We start from the raw sequence: 17,297 nt of genomic DNA, 5'->3' as shown, positions 1-17,297 counted from the left end.
GGATATGTGTATGAGGGTTTATGCTACCGATAAGCTACCATTTTTCCCAGTGCCGTCGAGGTTTCAGGTTGCTCCGACAGTAGACTTCATTACCGAAGTGCTCTATTCAATTACGTAGGTGAACAGGGCCAAATGAGGAGGGTGGCCAGGATATCGGGACATCATATTTTATGGGCCAGAATTCCTCGCGCAGGTTCGCTTTAGGCCCAATTTATAACTGGCCCGATAACGGAGTCCTACGCACATGCCACTCGTCGTCCTTTTGGCAACCACACGGCCGGCGGATGCTTGTAAATATTTAACTTGCAATTGGTTGAGTCCATATATCTTGGCTGCCGTGAATCATTTACTTCGCGTTCGCTTTGAATATTTAAGCCGCTTTCTGTGTTCTGTGTTCTCTCCCACTTAGCACTTTCTGTACCTTCGTTTTTTATCTATGGCATTATTTATGCTCCACATTTAGCACCGCTTTAGGTGTCACGGCTGAGAGACACTTAAAAATAAGTCCCGAAAGTATTTATGTACCTAGGCGTGGCAACCCCCGAAGGGTATATTAGTTCCCTTGGGGAGTTCGTTTTAAAAAATCGCAGATTAAATAATTCATGTTGCATTTTAGAATGGAAGCGCCCTTTAAAATTCAGTTCCCGCCTCGCTTTTAATGTTTAACATTATTTTTATGGTCTTTTATAATTTTCCTTTCGTCTTTTTTTTTTGGGCTTATTCTCTGGGTGCAATAAATTTCATGATGGCATCGGGTCTGCCACCGCTGGTCTGCTCGGCCTGCTGCCCCAAAGGCACTTGACTGGCATTGGCATCAATATGGGAGGCACAAAAGTAATTTAATGGACTTTTAATCTATTTCTTTACTGCCACTGATCAAAGGCACAGAGCAGAGAGCAGGCGCTACCGAAATATATATTAAAATGTCGAACAAGAGAAGAAAGAATGTTGATGTACGTTATGTGTTCCCTGCTTATTTTTTTTATTCATGGTAAAAATTTCATTAGCTTTTTCGCCATTACTTTTTTCAACAACGCTCCCCAACGACTTTACAGACTTTAATTGCCTGTCAATGTTTTTTTGTGGCAGCGCATAAATCGATTTTTAAGTAGCTGAGAGCACAAAATATGCTAATCGTCAGGCAACAGTTATAAACGTGGCAGAAAAGTGCGCAAACGTGCCTGGAAAGGACTATATCGAAAAGTCCCTGAAGCTGAAGGAAGCAAAGTGACGGAAATCTCTAATGCCCAGGAGTTCCGTTCGCTTTGATGTCTTCCAGAGTCTAGAAAAGGGTAAAACTTTTCGGTCCTATATTGTTTCTGGCGAGATAAAAGGCCATAATGCAGAGATAAGAAAATAGAAACAGAACTTTTCAAATTTGAATTTTATTTTGAATTAAACCTCTCTAAGAGCTGACTTTTGGTCCAATTACTGGTTACTTTGCACTGGGCCTACCACAGAAAGTCATCAGAAAACATCAAAACCGATTTTCATTGAGCTATAAATTAAAGGACTCTCCTCGAAGCCACACAAAACCATTTTCATTCTGGTTGACAAGATGGAGTGCTGAAAAGTATGCTTTAATTTTGATTTGTGGATATTGAGTATACGCCCTGTGGCACAGTGTGGTCTTTGATTTGCAAAAAGACATAAACTCACAGTACCAAGTATCTCAAGTTTTTGGAATTTTATTTTTCCATTGCCTTCAATTAAAATTCAACGTAGGCTTTAAGAGCCATGGGAGGATGGAAGGTAACCACATTTTCTTGGTTTCCATGTCTTATGTTATATTCATAAATCATTCTCGCATAAATATGCGATGGTCTTTTTGAATTGTTGCATAAGTTTAAATACTTTTCGGCCGTGGGCGGAGAAGCATTTGCTGAGGCCCGGCCTCTGTGCCTCTGTGCCACTATGTGTCTATGTGTGTTGGTGTTTGTTTTTGTGTCTATGTATTCGTGTGCCTATTGAGGCATGAAATCTCTCCCTCAACATCCGGGCCTGTTCGCTTTGTTATTGTTCCAGGGCGCTTCGGTGGCAATATGTTTGCCTTATTTCACTTTGTGTTGACAGCAATGACCCACATGCATAAATCATAACTTGTTCGTTTTACACACACTCATGGTCGCACACACACACAAAGGAAGTATTCAAAATTTGGCGAGAATGGCTTTTCTCTTTTCGCAGAAAAAAATTACTTTTCTGGCTGTTACATATTTTTTAAGTCAACCGACCCATTTGTCCCCAATCAAATAAAGTGAAAACACTCTGCTGTGAGAAAGGGACTCCATTGTGCAGAAATTCAAATGCAATATATTAAAGCAAGAATTAGCAAAGAGCGTCGAGTGGAGTCGAGCGTTGACAGCGTTTGGGGAAATCAAAAGCGAAGAAACATGAATAAGCAAAGAGGAGAGCTCCACTCATGGCATGCAGACATCCATATGGGCAGAGGGACCTTTGCATATGCATATCTGAGTGGGAGGGCAAATTATGCATGCAAACGGGCCAGAAACTCCAGAAGGTATACAGAGAAAGTAGTTGCTCTTAATGAAATAGTTGTATTCTTCCAAAATAAGAAACTCCAAGGTCTCATTCATTTCTTCCCGTGTACAGAGCACATATCAGAGTAAACTCGATACTGGCAATCTAACGCTCCAGTGCGCTTTCAAGTATGCACCAGCTTCTGAGTGTATCTCAGTTTCGTTTGGATCTAAGCATCCGAACCAGAGAATGTGAAACGTTTCGAACCGAAATAGCTCCCATGTGGCGGGGCTGTCTTACGTGCCTGTACCCCTAGTCCGGGTCTTGTAACTGGAACGCCAGGAAGCCGAAACTCAATAATTTCCAATGCGAGGCACTCAATAGTTGAACCATAATTCCTTCCTCCTGCCCTCCTGTGTCTTAAATTCTACACCAGCAACCCTTTGCAAGGATGAAAAATGAACAGCCCTGCCGGGGAAAGACATCCAACATCCCAACCCCATCCAATCAAGACCAATCTGGACCAGTCAACAAGCACAGTCTCCTTGTTTTTCCTCCGATACCGCGTAGCTGTCATGCCAGGAGAACTTTAGGAGAGACAAGAAAAAAGCTGCACTGCCAGTGTCCTTGCTGAGGGTCTGCAGATACAAGTTGACCAAACTAGGTCAGTTTTGGCCAATTTATTGATTCCTATCAGGCAGTCAGTGGCATTGTAATACATGGTTATAAAAAATAATAGATCTCTAGTGATTTTCTAAAGTATTTTGTAAATAATTGTCTCTTTATGTATAGATTCGATATCTATGGAATATCATAAGTCAATCGCGTATTGTCTCTGACAACCGCAAGTGTCTGACAGCCGCATGTTTGTGGCTCCACCACAATCCTCTACCCCCATATCTAACCGCTAATGCTGTTGCATTATTACACAACACCTACTGACACGTCTCTGCGGTCGGCTGAGTAGTTAAATATATACAAATACGCATCGGATTATATTAGCTATTTGTTTGTCAGGCGGTGGGGAATCAAGTGAGTGCCGAGTTTAGCACGAACCCTTAAAATGTCACACAAATAAAGCCTGGCAATTACCACATGGTTGACTTTCTTTGTCTACTTAGAACTAGTTCTATCTGGAAACGATGACTAATAGTGAGAAGAAATATAAGCAGGATTTTCAGGAGCAGGAAAAGCTTCTCTATTTTTACAAAGTTCATATGCATAAAGGGTTTGTTTTTAATTAAGTTTCCCCTGAAAAGTCAAAGCACAAAAACGTTTGGCATTTAGAATTCCGGACTCATAATGCAGAAATAGAAAAACAAAAACTGGGCAAAAAATAATGCAAGTCGGAGAGCTGATTAAAATTTTGCAGCGACCGCAAATTAAAGCGAAAACATTTCGAGGGAGTCCGCATGTGTGCATGAGCTGGGGGCCAGGCCAGGATAAAAGTTGATCCTTTGCCGGGCCAACCACTGTGGGAAGCCACACCCAAGTGAAGTTGTAGAATATCCCGGAAGCCACAGCTATAGTAACTCTATAGTTACTCTATATTAAAGTTAAATATTATTAGTAAATTTCATTATTCAATAATATTTAAGAATGTATCTTTGTAGACCCTTAGGTTCTATTTGTGTAACCATTATTGTACTATACAGCCACCGTCCTCTTGCACGTCCAAGTATAACGCAAATAAATTGCACATTCAGAGTAAAATTAACATGACACGGCGGGTTAGAGGCAGCAGGGCAGAGCATCAGCTGAACTGGGTGGAGCCATAACGAAGCTTAAACACAAAAATATGCGAGGACCAACAAAAAATAGAAGGAGAAAGCCGAAAATAGCGGAAGGCACCACACGACGAGGAAATAAAAACGAAAGTATATATGACTTTCTATTTAGGTTTTTTCTGAGTTTTTGCGTTCTCAGCCCGGATTGCGCTTCGGTTGGGGTTTTTTGCGAGCATCAGCAACAAAATGCAGACAGCAAACAGGATGCAGGAGACTTCATAATTTACGAAGTCGAGCAACGCGCTGAGGATATCCGTTTTGGGCATTCCCATGATTGAGGTTGGCCCCACGTCTATGTCAGTATCTCCGCATTCATGACGGTATTTGCCTACTTCCCTATGCATGAACCGTAGTGGATTACAAGCGTAAATGCACTGCAAAAAATAACTCTCTTCTAAAAGATTTTGTAGGACGAGCAAAATCACCCTTTTTCTCAGTGCCTTCGGGGGAAACATCGCGTTTGGCATTTAAATTGATGTATTCCGAGGCTCGAGCTTTGTGGCCATGACTGTCATAAATGTGATAAGGGATGATGTGCCTTGTTTCCTCTGATATGCCCTGCCCTCGTCCTGGCATTTTGGGCTGACTGTTTCGTCTTAATTAATAAGTCAATAGCCAGAATGCTTGGGGCTGCTTACGATGCCAGCTGCTCTCCTCCATAATTTAGTTAATGCGCGCCTAAACTAAGGCTGTTGTCAGACAACCCCTCTAATGGGCCTCCCCCGGCTGTAAGCCCAAATCACAGATGCTTGTGCCCAACAAAGTGGCACAGATAGAAGCAATTTGCCTGCGAGACAAGGTGACAAAGGTGCCGAGATGAGGCTCACGTGTATGTAATGGTGGTCATAACAAAGGCAGCTTTGAGTCATGCAGAAATGGGGATGCCCTGCGGGTACTTCATTAGAGGAGAAATAAAAAGGCTTAGCCGAGAGAAAAACTGGGAAAGTGTGTATAAATCTATGAAATAAAATGGAAATCATTCTATTCTCGTAGTTTAGTTAACGGCCTTTAAAATTGAAGCCCAACTCCATTAGCTCGCTTGCCAGGAAGTGTTGAAAAGTTACTTTAACGCCGGCGCTTAATTTCGTTACGAGGCTCCATGCACATTTTCGCCATTTCGTTACATTTTCATAATGGGGAAAACTAAAATCAAGTTGACAGCCAATCGATGGCTATTCTATGGTTGTTCTCAGTGTGCACACTCGATATATAAATGAAATGGTCATATTCATGCCCATTCGGGGTCTGAATAATACATGGCAGCAGTAAAAGTTATGTTTATTGGCACACAGCCGAGGAGGAGAGAAGAGGAGGCTTCTCTGATAAAAGCTGAAAAATATATTTAGCTTGATTGGTTCCACCCTCCCATCTTGGGCCTCGGACTGTGCCTCTGCCTCGATTAAATTCTTCTATATTTATTTGGCTACGCATTCCAAAAACAATTAATTTCGTTGGACTACAAAAAAGTGGCCTGTCCTTCCGTTTCGCACCCGCTGCTGTGTTGTTGTTGTCTAATGCCTGTAATTTGTTTTGAAAATAAACACTCGCATGGCCACACTTTCATGCTTTGATTGATGTGCGCCGAACTTCCCCCTTCCCCTCCCTCCTGGCTATTCTTTTTAAAGCCTCCATCATCCAGCACATGGTGCGGTTTCGGTTGCCGGGCCATAACAAATAAATCAACTTGCAGCTGGGTGTATGGGTGTGTAAAGCATCATCGTCATGAGTTCATTTTTAATTAAAAATTGCGCCAAATCGAATAATATATTAAATGTTTATTCGAAGGAGAGGAAAAACAAACTATCGTAATAGCCCTGTGACGCACATAAAAGTTGATAAGTGAAAGCCTAGCCACCAACTAAACAGAAATCATCTGGAAGCCATAAGCGAAGCATAAAACTTAATACTCATCGGCTATGTAAATACCAGCACGCACTTTCGGAGAAAACTTGTGTCATTCAATTATTTGGCTATTAGGTGCTCGTGACACTCCACTTTGCAAGGCATGCTGCCCACACGTTGCCGTTGCCACTCGCCCTCGGAGATAGGTACCAGCCTCAGTGGCCGGGCTTCAGATACAGATATGTACCTACGGCCCTTGTCAGTACGGCCATGATTAATAAATGCGACACACTGTCGACCGCAACATTACTGACACCTCCAGAAGGCCATCACCAAGGTGGGCTTTCCAATCCCTCTTCTGGAGACTGTTCTTGCAGAGCAATAGCCACATGACTAACTCACTCATGCACAGGGATAAATTAAGACTAGAAGATACTGAGGTGAAAGCAATTTCTTGGGTACTATTCTCAGTGTATGGAGTGGGCAAACTTTGGCTCTTTTGTCACAAACAGGTGACAAGACCAGGAGACACAACGTGTTCTAACTTCTCTCAAGAGGCAGCCGCAAGGCGTACAAGAGCCACAAACCTCCAAAGATGAATGGAGATGTGGGCATGTGAATATTTAAAATTTAAGAGCAGTCAGATATTGTGGTTTACTCCATAGAAGGAGTAAAAAGAAGTCTAATTAGCTTTCCCTAGCAACCTAACACGGAGGAACTGTATAAAGTTTCAATTAAATTTCTAGAAATTGTGAATCTGTAATAGGTCCTTTTTCAAACTCATTTTAGTTCAATGAGAGCCAAGTTAAATGGCCTCTTACTGAACCCGCATGAAATTTGAATGACCCTCTTAGCCATGGCTCCTTGCCCTTGTCAAATCCAATTAACTAAGATACTTATACGCCTTCATCACTTCCCTTGCAGATCGAGGACAGCCCGTTGGCCCGCAGCGTCCAAAGCATTCAATCAAGCCTGAAATCAAGCCCAAAACTTGAAAAGGGCACATTTTCGGATTCGCCAATTCAAATCTTGAAACTAAATGACGCCTGTGTCTGAGACCCTGCTGCCACATACCGCAACGCTGGACGATAGACGACGGCCACAAATTAGCCAACGCCAACCAGTCGAAGACATCCAAGTCTAGGCCAAGAGGGAGAGCTTTGTGAAAAGAACCCAACCGAACCAAAATCGGGAGAAACATCAAAAGGACTGCTGAACAACGTGTGTGTGTTTGAGCGTCTGCGACTAATTTTTCGAGAGCGCCAAAGGATTCATTAAAAAACCGCCAACCTGGAACTAATGGAATTAGAGAATATTGTGGCCAATACGGTCTACTTAAAAGCGAGAGAAGGTAAGTGCCATTTGTAACTACTAGTTCTAGCGCTCATGTTTTAAAATCTTTAACTTAAAGGCCACCAATTAGTTACCGTCAGTCCAATTTAAATATGGTTGGGTCCTTGATTGTGTCACTTTCCATGCCCCAATTTCAATAGTGCTTCAGAACAGTTGTCCCACTTTTTTTTTGTGGATGCCACATCCTTGGAGGGCACGTGCTGAAGTGGCCCGCCTGTCACCTTGTCATCGATTTTTTGCGGCCCACACCTTCCTGGCGCTCAGCCTGCCTGCCGGGGGTGGCACGTTTAATTGTAGGGATTGAAGTTTGTCTCCCTTTCCCATGGCGCCTGATGCCTTCCCTGTGTTTTCGCCTGGTGCTGGGCTTTATCTAAAGTTAATGAAGCGTTAAATGTTTGCGCTCCAGCAACTTATTCATTTTCATGCTCCATGCTGCCGGGCTTTAAGTGCTCTATTGGACGCACCCGCAGATACACTTTACTTCGTTATCGAGGTCACACTTCGATTGCAGGACCCTCAGCTGAGCCCTCATCCGAACCCTCAGCCTCGCTGCCAAGTTCAGTGCCGTCTCAAGGAACTCCGCCCACTCCGTTTTCGGCGCCATTGTTCTGTTTATTTACAGCAAAGTCAACTTTGGCGATTAGGTCGCTGGCAAATTTATGCAAAGTTATGCATTAAACGGCGAAAAAAAGTTTATGCAAGCCATCTAGCCAGTAGGGGTCACCTTCAGAGAGAGATACTCGTACTATATCTGAGAGATCCGCTGCACTAACCAGAATGTTGCACATCGAGTATCCTTTTCTACTCAGCAGCACTCCCAATCAAATATTTCATTTTAAATGTTATTTATTTTATTGCTGTCGGGCCGATAGTAAAAGCACACCCCGCCCGACCAGCATAAAATGTATCTGGCAGATACTTTGGTTCGTTTGCTTCCAGGCCGCCTCAACAGATTTAAATGACAGAAACGTGCGCAAAATTTCAATTTGTAGTAATGTAATATTTTAGAGCGGAGGCAGAATGAGAATGGAAGTGGGTCGGGGTCTGAGTCTGGTCGGGTCTAGGCAAATGCTTCTGCCTCATCCAGATGAGCATTCACATTTGCAATACACTTTACGAGTCAAAAAGTTAATTTGTCTTTTCAAAAGCCGGAATAGCATAAAATGGAGTCGCACCGCCAAATGCCGACGGCAGCGCGAAGGAAATCCATTGCCATAAACTTTTTCCAACCAAGGCATTTCTTTCTATTGCGTTTCTTTGCCGGAAAAGTTTGCTCTCTCCTCCATGTTTTTTTTTTTGACCAGAAAAGTTATTGCTGTATTTTATACTCCAGCATTGTGGCAGTGCCAGCTGAAGTATGCAAATCTAGAGGACGGATGATGGTTAGTGTCGGGAGGATAGTGTTTCCCCGAGTTGTATCTCATAATTAAGTCTTTAACTTTCAAATCACTATACTCCAAGCATAGCCTATTATATTATACTGGTTATTATACCTCCATCACTATTTTGAGTTAATTGCTGACTATCGTTATAATATCATAGATTAGCAATTGTTTTTCTGACACGTCACATGTCGGCTCACATAATTGACTATTGTATTGGGTGTCGATATCAGGGCTGACCCCGAATGCAAGTCAAGTAGAAGTCATCAGAGTAGGCTGTCAGAGTTGGTCTGCAAAAGCAATTTCCCCGTATCAGTTGTCAGCTTGTCGCATTATGGGCTGTTGTCGATGCTATCTGCGCCACTTATGTATGTGCGACTGGATGGGATCAGGCCGGGGTCGGGGGCTAGAGCCGGGGCTATAGCTAAAACCTCGGACGTCACTCAGAGCAGGCAGTGCGTCACAGAGCGATCGCCTTATCGCCTGTTGTTGGGTTGCTGGTCTCGGTGGTGCGGAGACTGCATTCTGTGATTGCCAGCCTGACCAATGACCGTCCGGCCACGCCCCACAAGGTGTCGTCCCGGCTGCAACATCTGGTCTATGGAGTTGTTTGGCTAATTGAATGCATTCCTTAATGACAACAACCGTCTCTGGGTCTCTTCTTTGCGGTGGCATTAGGAAAAATTATGTTTGCATTCCACCGACTTTTCTTCTTCTGGGTTTTCCCATTTTTTCCACTCTTCATCATCGTGGTGGGGCATTAAGATGACGTCGCATTAAAATAGTACTGCGACAGAGGGGGACACAGAGTTGGGCAGAAGCGCCATCGCCGCATAAATTTCATCCTAATGCCTGGCCATAATGCTGATTATACCGAGCGGCAGACGCTCTCGACTCCACTGCTGAATTTCAGACTCTCTTCGAAGTTAGAATAAAGTGAAAAATTTAATTTCGTCGCAGCTGAAAAGTTGTGGTGCACTCCTCTTCTGGTTATCAGCTTTAGCAAGTGCCATAAGGAGTGGAATTTATAGAGCGATAGCGAATTAAAGTCCTCATCTAGAAGTGAACAATTAAGTGGAGAGGCGACTCAGAAGCTTATCGTTTGGCTTAGAGCAGCCACTGCCACTTGTTGGGCGGCGACTTTTGATGTTCCCACTCCCCAAACCACTTTGGATGAAAGTCATTTCCATAAAAATAAAATAAATTTCATAATTTTAAAAACTGAGTCAGACCTTACTTAGTTCTAGTCTCAGAATCCGTATTAATTGGTTGTTACTATTCGCCCACAAACATCCATCACTTGTAGGTGGAACAGGTGCAGCCAGCCACTGGAGAACAGGTCACTGAACTCGACCAGTGGTCAACAATCGCTCCAGCGACTCGGAGTCAGTCAGGCAAGAGTAGCCGACTCGGAATCGGAGCTGTCGCCGCCAACACAGAAACACGCAAATTCGTTTCAAGTGTTCTGCTCTTTATCGGGTCTAAACAAGCCCTTAGTATGTTGTATGTATGCTAAGCAGTTAAAAATCTAGATGTTAATTATCGCACGCAACACAAGTGCCCCTCACCCTGGACACTGGCCACTGAGGCCTGGACGACAGCTGTAATTGGCTGTAGGCAGCCTGGCAGTTGGACAACTCATCAAACAGGCTTTCTCCAACTGCAGTAGCACCAGTACCAGTAGCAGGATCCTGACCCAGGGGAATGAATGTGCAGAGAGACTGAAGGAGTAGGATGATGGGCGGTTGGATGGTTGGGTACCACCATCATGGCTGCAATGCGGTCTGTGGTGTCTTTTGTGTGGTACCCTGGCCCTGGGCTTATCTGCAGTTGCAGCACGTACACCATACACCCACAGCCTTTGGAGCAACTAATTTGCAATGCCAACATCTGACAAAAGCAGTATCTCTGCCTCCCAGTCGCTCTCGTCCTGGTAATGGAAATCAAAACGATTGTTGTTCTGCAAATTGACGATGCATTGATTGGCAAGAAAACGGGGAGAGCGATTGTTGCCAATCACCACATCCACATCCATATCCACATCCCCAATCGCTCTAATTGTACATTTAAAATGCCGTCAACGGAGTGCTGTGTTGTGGTAAATCGAGGCACATTAGCTCCCGAGGCTCTGTTGAAAGTACATGAATCTAATGTCTAACCAGATAGCTCAGTCTGTGAACATTTCCGCTGACGGGCAGAAACAATATTCATTAACACTTTGACGCGCTTAAGTAATATGCGAATGACGCTGCATAGGAGTTTGTTTATCCCCTAGCTCCGACTGTCAGGTACTCTATTTATTTATTTAAGATTCATCTCCTTTTATGCCTAATCTGAATATGGATATTGAAAAGGTGTGAAAGCTTCTTAGTTTCAAAGTTTAGTTATTAAAGGCCAAAGGCTATTGTTTTCTTTTCGTTCAGAATGTGGAAATTTTCATTATGGGTATTTGGAAGAAAATCGCATGGCTTATTCCAGTGGGAAACCTCAAATACCCGGCCCAGGCCAAATGTGGAACTAACATGATGCAAACAAATCTAGCCAAGCACTTTGTGTCGAGTGTGTTCCATGTTTATACGATGTCTGTTTTTTTTGTTATTTATATTTTTGGTATTGGTTTTGTTGTTGCCGCTGTGGGAATTCAAGAGATTGCTTTTGAAAAACCGGTAGCACCGACCGACAGTTGTTGTTGCCGGCTGCCGGGGGAGTCGCATACAGATACAAACTGCTTTTGACGTAGGCACAGGCACTACACCAATAATCGGAACAGCAAAAACAACAGCCAGAGCAAAAGCAAAAGCAATAATAAGAAATAACATCGAAACGTCGACCCCCGGCATACGAGAATCGGAATCGGAATCGAATCGAATGGATGTATTAAGTGACGCGCTGCTGCGTCAGCAAATGAATATTCAATCAGAATATTTAATCGCATTGTCGAAGGCGTATGCGGAATATCCGAAATATGAGTATTCAAATCAATTTTTTGGCAAGGCCTAAATGCTATCGGCGTTCTCTGGAGAATTTTGGTAATTTGTCTTCGTCTTCCATTCAACCTTCTATGTTAATTGATTGAAATTGATATATTTATGCGACTGTATTCAGATTGTTATCAGATGCTGTTCCACTGATTCCACTTTTACGATTCAATCTAGTTAGAGTTTTTGGAATTTTAATGAATCTTATTATTATAATAGGAAAGGGAATCCCCTCTCTCTTTGGAATTAATTTGTTCTAATTTTAGAGTTTTATATTTCTTTTATTTTATGGTCGTAATTCCACCTCTGCCACTGTGTCCTTAGCATAATGATTATATCTGTATATTTCTATTTCATTCAATATTTATTTCTGAAAACCTCAAAATAAATATCTGCAGATACACACACAGCAGAAAATAAATGAAAATACCTGTCATCTAATACTAATAATTTTCTAATAACTAGTAAAGGGTACTAGTTCGTATACCCTTTTTGTAAATATTTTTTTTGCAGTGCTGGATCAACTGTGTCCTTGCTCTGGGTCGGTCGCTAACGTGCTTAAAAATGCATGCACTAATGACCGCAGCAACGACAGGTCCATGTAAACACAAATACAGTCCTGCAACAACAATGTGGACACTGTTCCCGGCTGAGGGGCAACCGGGCGTATGATTAATGTTTTAAAATTTCATAGAAACTCCCCCTCGTTCTATACTGGACACTGGGCATTACTGAACCACTAAGCTGGGAAACAAAAACCAATCTAAAGGTACAGAGATTGGATGGCAACGAAATAAGGGTTACGAATAATAAATATATTTATTTATTTTAAAACCTTATTTGTTGGTTTAATTTCCATGCAATTTTTGAAAAATGATGTTTCTTTTATTAATTGAATATCTAGGCCTCCATGGCTATGATATCATTTTTTACCTTTATCTCGCACTGAGCCTAGACTTGAGATTAGACACAAAATAAATTGAATCCATGTCCAAAAATAAAAATGAAACAGAAGCCGCTGGGGGCAACTCACTGGCCGTGTATATAAACGAATATTTTGGAAAGAGGAGTGGGAGGGAGACCGATAAGCAAATCGACTTAAGCGCCATTAGCCTGCCACGAGCCCACGAGTCTATTGGAGTCGGGACCATAAAGTAAATTTATTGATTGTTTTGACAATTAATTTTTTATACTGTGCATTATTTATTTGGAGCCGTGACTGGAGGAACAAAGCCCCGGCCCGCCTCATGCAAAATGTTTTATATTTCTTGTATTTGTTTTTGTCGCTATCCTCGGTTCTAATTTATTTTTATTATGTTGGATTCTTGTTTTAATTTGCCTGCCGCCCTGCTGGTTGTCCAAAAAAGAGGGCTGCAACAAGCGTGCCAGACTCATAAATTAAAAGCATCAAAAGTCGCAAAGTGATGTGAGTTTTCAGAGCCACGAAGGATTTTCATGTCCCGGATAGGAGGTGGGGGGTGGTGTGGGATGGGATGGGATGGATTGTGATTAATTTGTCGGCAAGGCAACGCGACGTATGCGCAATGCAAGCAAATACATACCGACAGACAGACAGAGAGACAGACTGTCTGGGATTCTCGGGCTGGGCGTAAGCTGCTCTTCTGGTCAAAACAAGCAGATCCCGAGGATAACTTGCCTATTTGTCTTTGTTAAGCAGAGGCGCCCACCCACTCTCATATCCTGGCCCTGTGCCCCAACCCCCATGGGTCTTCCTTATGATTGATGGCTCCGGGCGGTGTGCGTGTTGCCTGCTTTTAGGCTCTGTCGCTCGCCATTTTACGAGCACTTTGGCAACGGGGCGATACGAAGAACAATACCCAAAGGGCCGCGACAGTGAGCCACTGAGCTTAGACTGTGTTAAATACACACAACCGCCCATAGTTCTCCGGCCGGCCAGAAGTGTGCAAGGAATGCTTCACAGGACCCCCATTCACACCTCTCTAGCGCCCGCTTTTTATGGGTTGGCATAAAAAAAGCGAAGAGGAGTCGGAACTTGGCATATTTTATGCTTGCGTCTGCCATGAAAATGTAAGTGTCGCAGTGAAAGTTTTTGCTGATGAAAGGAAAGTGAGTTACATGATGGGCCGCACACTGTGCCCAGTGCTGTCCTGAATGATGCGAAATCGAGAAATATTTATTTGGGATATTTTACGATTATGCCGGAGGGCTCACCTTTTGCTTTAAAGTGTCCTATAGACAGTAAGATGCAGGGATTTTCCAAAATTAACTCAAGGCATCTAAGCTTAAATCTTAAATAGAAGAACTTTATTATTGTTTATCGACCACTGTTCTGTAAAGGTACTACACCGAATTGAAATGAATCTCCTGTTGCTGCCATTGGTGCCATTGCTGCTGCTGACAACGTGTCGTATGCGCAATTTTGCCATATAAATGACAGCATTTCAGGTTTATGGCAGTTTGCAATTCTCACGCGCGCTTCGCATATCAATTTCAATTCAATTTTTGACAGCATACAACGCATCGTATCGCATCGCATCGCACACATCCATTATCCATTAAGCCGCACAGAGCAGAGAGCACAGAGCAGGCAACCAACCCGATTGGGATCTGCCGCTGATATTGCAGTTGCGGCTTTAATTTCTAAAATGTGCAACCCATGCCTTTACACTTCATTGGTTGCCAAATGTGCCAGCAACTTGAAATGTTGTCAGTGGTAGCAGCAGCAATGGCAACAATTCCCCAAAGCAAATAAATAAATGTCAGCGGCGGCAAGTGGGGAGACCAAAGGTAAGCCGCTATAGTAGGTTTTTGCTGCTCCGGCTTAAAAGCAATTATAAAATGCAGCGACAGCTTTTCATTTTCATTTAGCATTTAAATCGAATTGCTGCCACATAAGCATAAACACAATAGAAGTAATGCCATGTCCTCATCCAAGCATCCTCATGCCCATCCCCATCCCCATCGGGCATATATCCCGTCATCTATAAAATGTTGTTGAAATTGATTTTATTTATTGATGGCACAAAAGCCGGCTGGGAATTGAAAATGCAATTTCAATTAAACTGTGGATGCCACAAAAGCTGACGAGTTTGCAGTTGCAATTGAAATCTCAGTAAAACGCACCAGCACCACCGCATCAGAACGGAGCTTATTGTTTATGTTGTGCTTGGATGGCCACTGGGTTGGATGTTTGGATGGCTTGTCGGTGGACTTGTTTGACTTGGCGTTCCTCGGGGACAGCCCCAGTCGACGGCAATAACAGTTTGCCCCTATAAATTGAGACTGAAATCAGAAACCAGCGAAAACCGCTGTCGCTCTCGAACAGTAACTCTGGAACGATGTAGAAAATACTTAACATTCGAAAGGTCATATGGTTCAATGGTTTACTTAAATCTTTAAACACACATGACTGCAATTCCGGATAGTGTTGGATTGGGGCTTGTTTATCTCCGGATTACACATGAGTGGCATTCCAGATCATGATTTTCGAGTCATGACATTCCTGGCAAATATTTCATCCACAAAATATCATTTTATGAGTCAAGATTGCTCATTTGTACACTAAGCTTCTCTTACTATTAATCATATAATTACATTTAAAGTGCTGATTTATGCATAATCCGACAATTATTTCAAACTGTGGTTATCAGAAATAATTAATTGAAATAGTTTAAATGGAGTCAAAAGTTAAGCACGCAGCCTGCCTAAAATATGAGAAATTCGACACCGTATCCCAGGTAACCGTCCTACACTGCGTATGAACAATACCTGGTTGCGTATACGCCCCATTGGCTCCCCAGGCCTGCATTCAGAATGCGTATTTAATTATAATTACCACTTACCAACAGCCTAATGCTCTTAAACCGATTCGTTTGAGTGTGTTTGTGTGGGGGTGGAGCTGAATGCAGAAAGAGGCGCACTACATTCCATTACAAAATGAACATAAGCCGCTCAGAGCGCATTAGAAATGGCTGGAGGGGCTGTCGGTTGTCTTCTGTTGGCTGTCAATGCATTTTGCCATTGCATATTTGCTTTGTTGCCTGACAGCCACCGCCTGGCTGATTGTTCGAGTGAGTGGGTGGCTGGTTGGCGGCTTTTGCTTGGATTGTGTGGGAAGGGCTTGTCAGCCAAGAATAGCAATCACCCCACTGGAAGATAAACAATGCAAGTCTCCCAAGCCAAGTCCCGAGATAAGTCACATTTTCCTTCCCTCGGATTATGTTTAATTTTTCCGAAATCTGTTTATTCAAGCACTTTGTTTTGTTTTTGTTTCTGATTTCAGACATGCATTTTAATTAAAAGTCTGGGAATTAATGGTTTCAGTTAAGATTTCCCTGTCATGTCGTTTTTCACTTAAATCGGGCCTGCGTTCTGATTTCTATCCCAACTCTTATCCGGTTCAGATCCTGGCAGTTGGTAGAGAGTGCTTTAGAGAAATTGCACCCAGGAACCTGTTAGAAACTGGCCATCAATCAGGGGCCGTATCAAAAGACTTATGACGGCTAAATGCAAATGAAAATCATCAAAATGCAGCCGATTGTCGGCTAAAAAGCAAAAGAGTAAGTAACACGCATCGATCATGTTGTAAGGCTGTCAAATGAGCTGCCAAACAAGGCCGGCTGGTGTGGGAATGCGGCATGTGTGTTTGCTTTTTCAGCCGCCTATTGGCTGGCCATTGGATGTGGCAAAAATTTATCTAACTGAGGCTAGAGCCACTCGACTAGAGCCACTAGAGCCGAAATTAAATCAAATGTTTGGCAAAATGTAGAGCATTTAATTGACTGTTTCTGCTTGCTCGGCTGGCTGACGATTCGAGCCGACTTCACTCCACTTGACTGCAATTAATGTCAAGTCAGCGGACACTGATGAACCTCCAATGAGGGCAACTAATAAAATTCATTCATAAATAATTCAATGGAACAAAAAAAACCACTCCTAGACAGATGGCAAGGAATGGGGAATGGGGAGCGGGCGCACTCGCAGTGTCAATTTATAACAATTTCGCATGCGTCGCCGACGAAAATTGTGCGGCTTAATTGATTTGTTTTGCACCCAATAGAGAAGCCAGTCATTTATACACATACGATTATTTGGCATTTGAATGTTTGAACGAGCTCTGCCAAATTGGCGTAGATTGAGAATAATTGTGCGCCTCGGCGAGTCGGTCTTAGTCGGTCAGCTTTTCAGACTCATGCCATTTGGGTTCTTCTCGGCAAGTTTTTCACTTTTATTCCAGCTTATCACAAAGTAATCTTCTATCTCGGCCATGTGCCCGGCTAATGAATGCTCCAAAAATAGAAAAAATACTCGAAAATTATACATGCAAATCCCAGACTGATAAAATGACCCAGATAATTGCCATGAATGATTCTGCTTTCGAGCAACTAAACCCATTGCCGTTTGTCCAGCCTTTGATGGAGGTAGTTGTGACCAGAGTCTCCCCTCTTAAAGAGTCTCCCATGGCAACAGCTGTGCCCAGTTGTTTGATGGTT

The 17,297-nt window shown here is 42.9% G+C and overlaps 1 protein-coding gene across 1 annotated transcript in view; it reads left to right on the top strand.

The window, feature by feature from the left end:
• The window catches only part of Gprk2 (G protein-coupled receptor kinase 2), a 46,927-nt gene that overhangs the window by 13,988 nt on the left and 15,642 nt on the right, over nt 1–17,297 (top strand). Inside the window, exon 3 of the mRNA XM_017233877.3 lies at nt 7,035–7,461. Within this exon, the coding sequence (XP_017089366.2) occupies nt 7,410–7,461 (52 nt within the window). The 5' untranslated portion in view covers nt 7,035–7,409. The remainder of the gene's footprint in view (nt 1–7,034; nt 7,462–17,297) is intronic.

This window comes from Drosophila bipectinata, chromosome 3R (genome assembly GCF_030179905.1).
Source record: "Drosophila bipectinata strain 14024-0381.07 chromosome 3R, DbipHiC1v2, whole genome shotgun sequence".
NCBI lineage: Eukaryota > Metazoa > Arthropoda > Insecta > Diptera > Drosophilidae > Drosophila > Drosophila bipectinata.
Note: the sequence above shows the minus strand (reverse complement) of the source record. Positions and strands in the feature narration are given on the sequence as shown.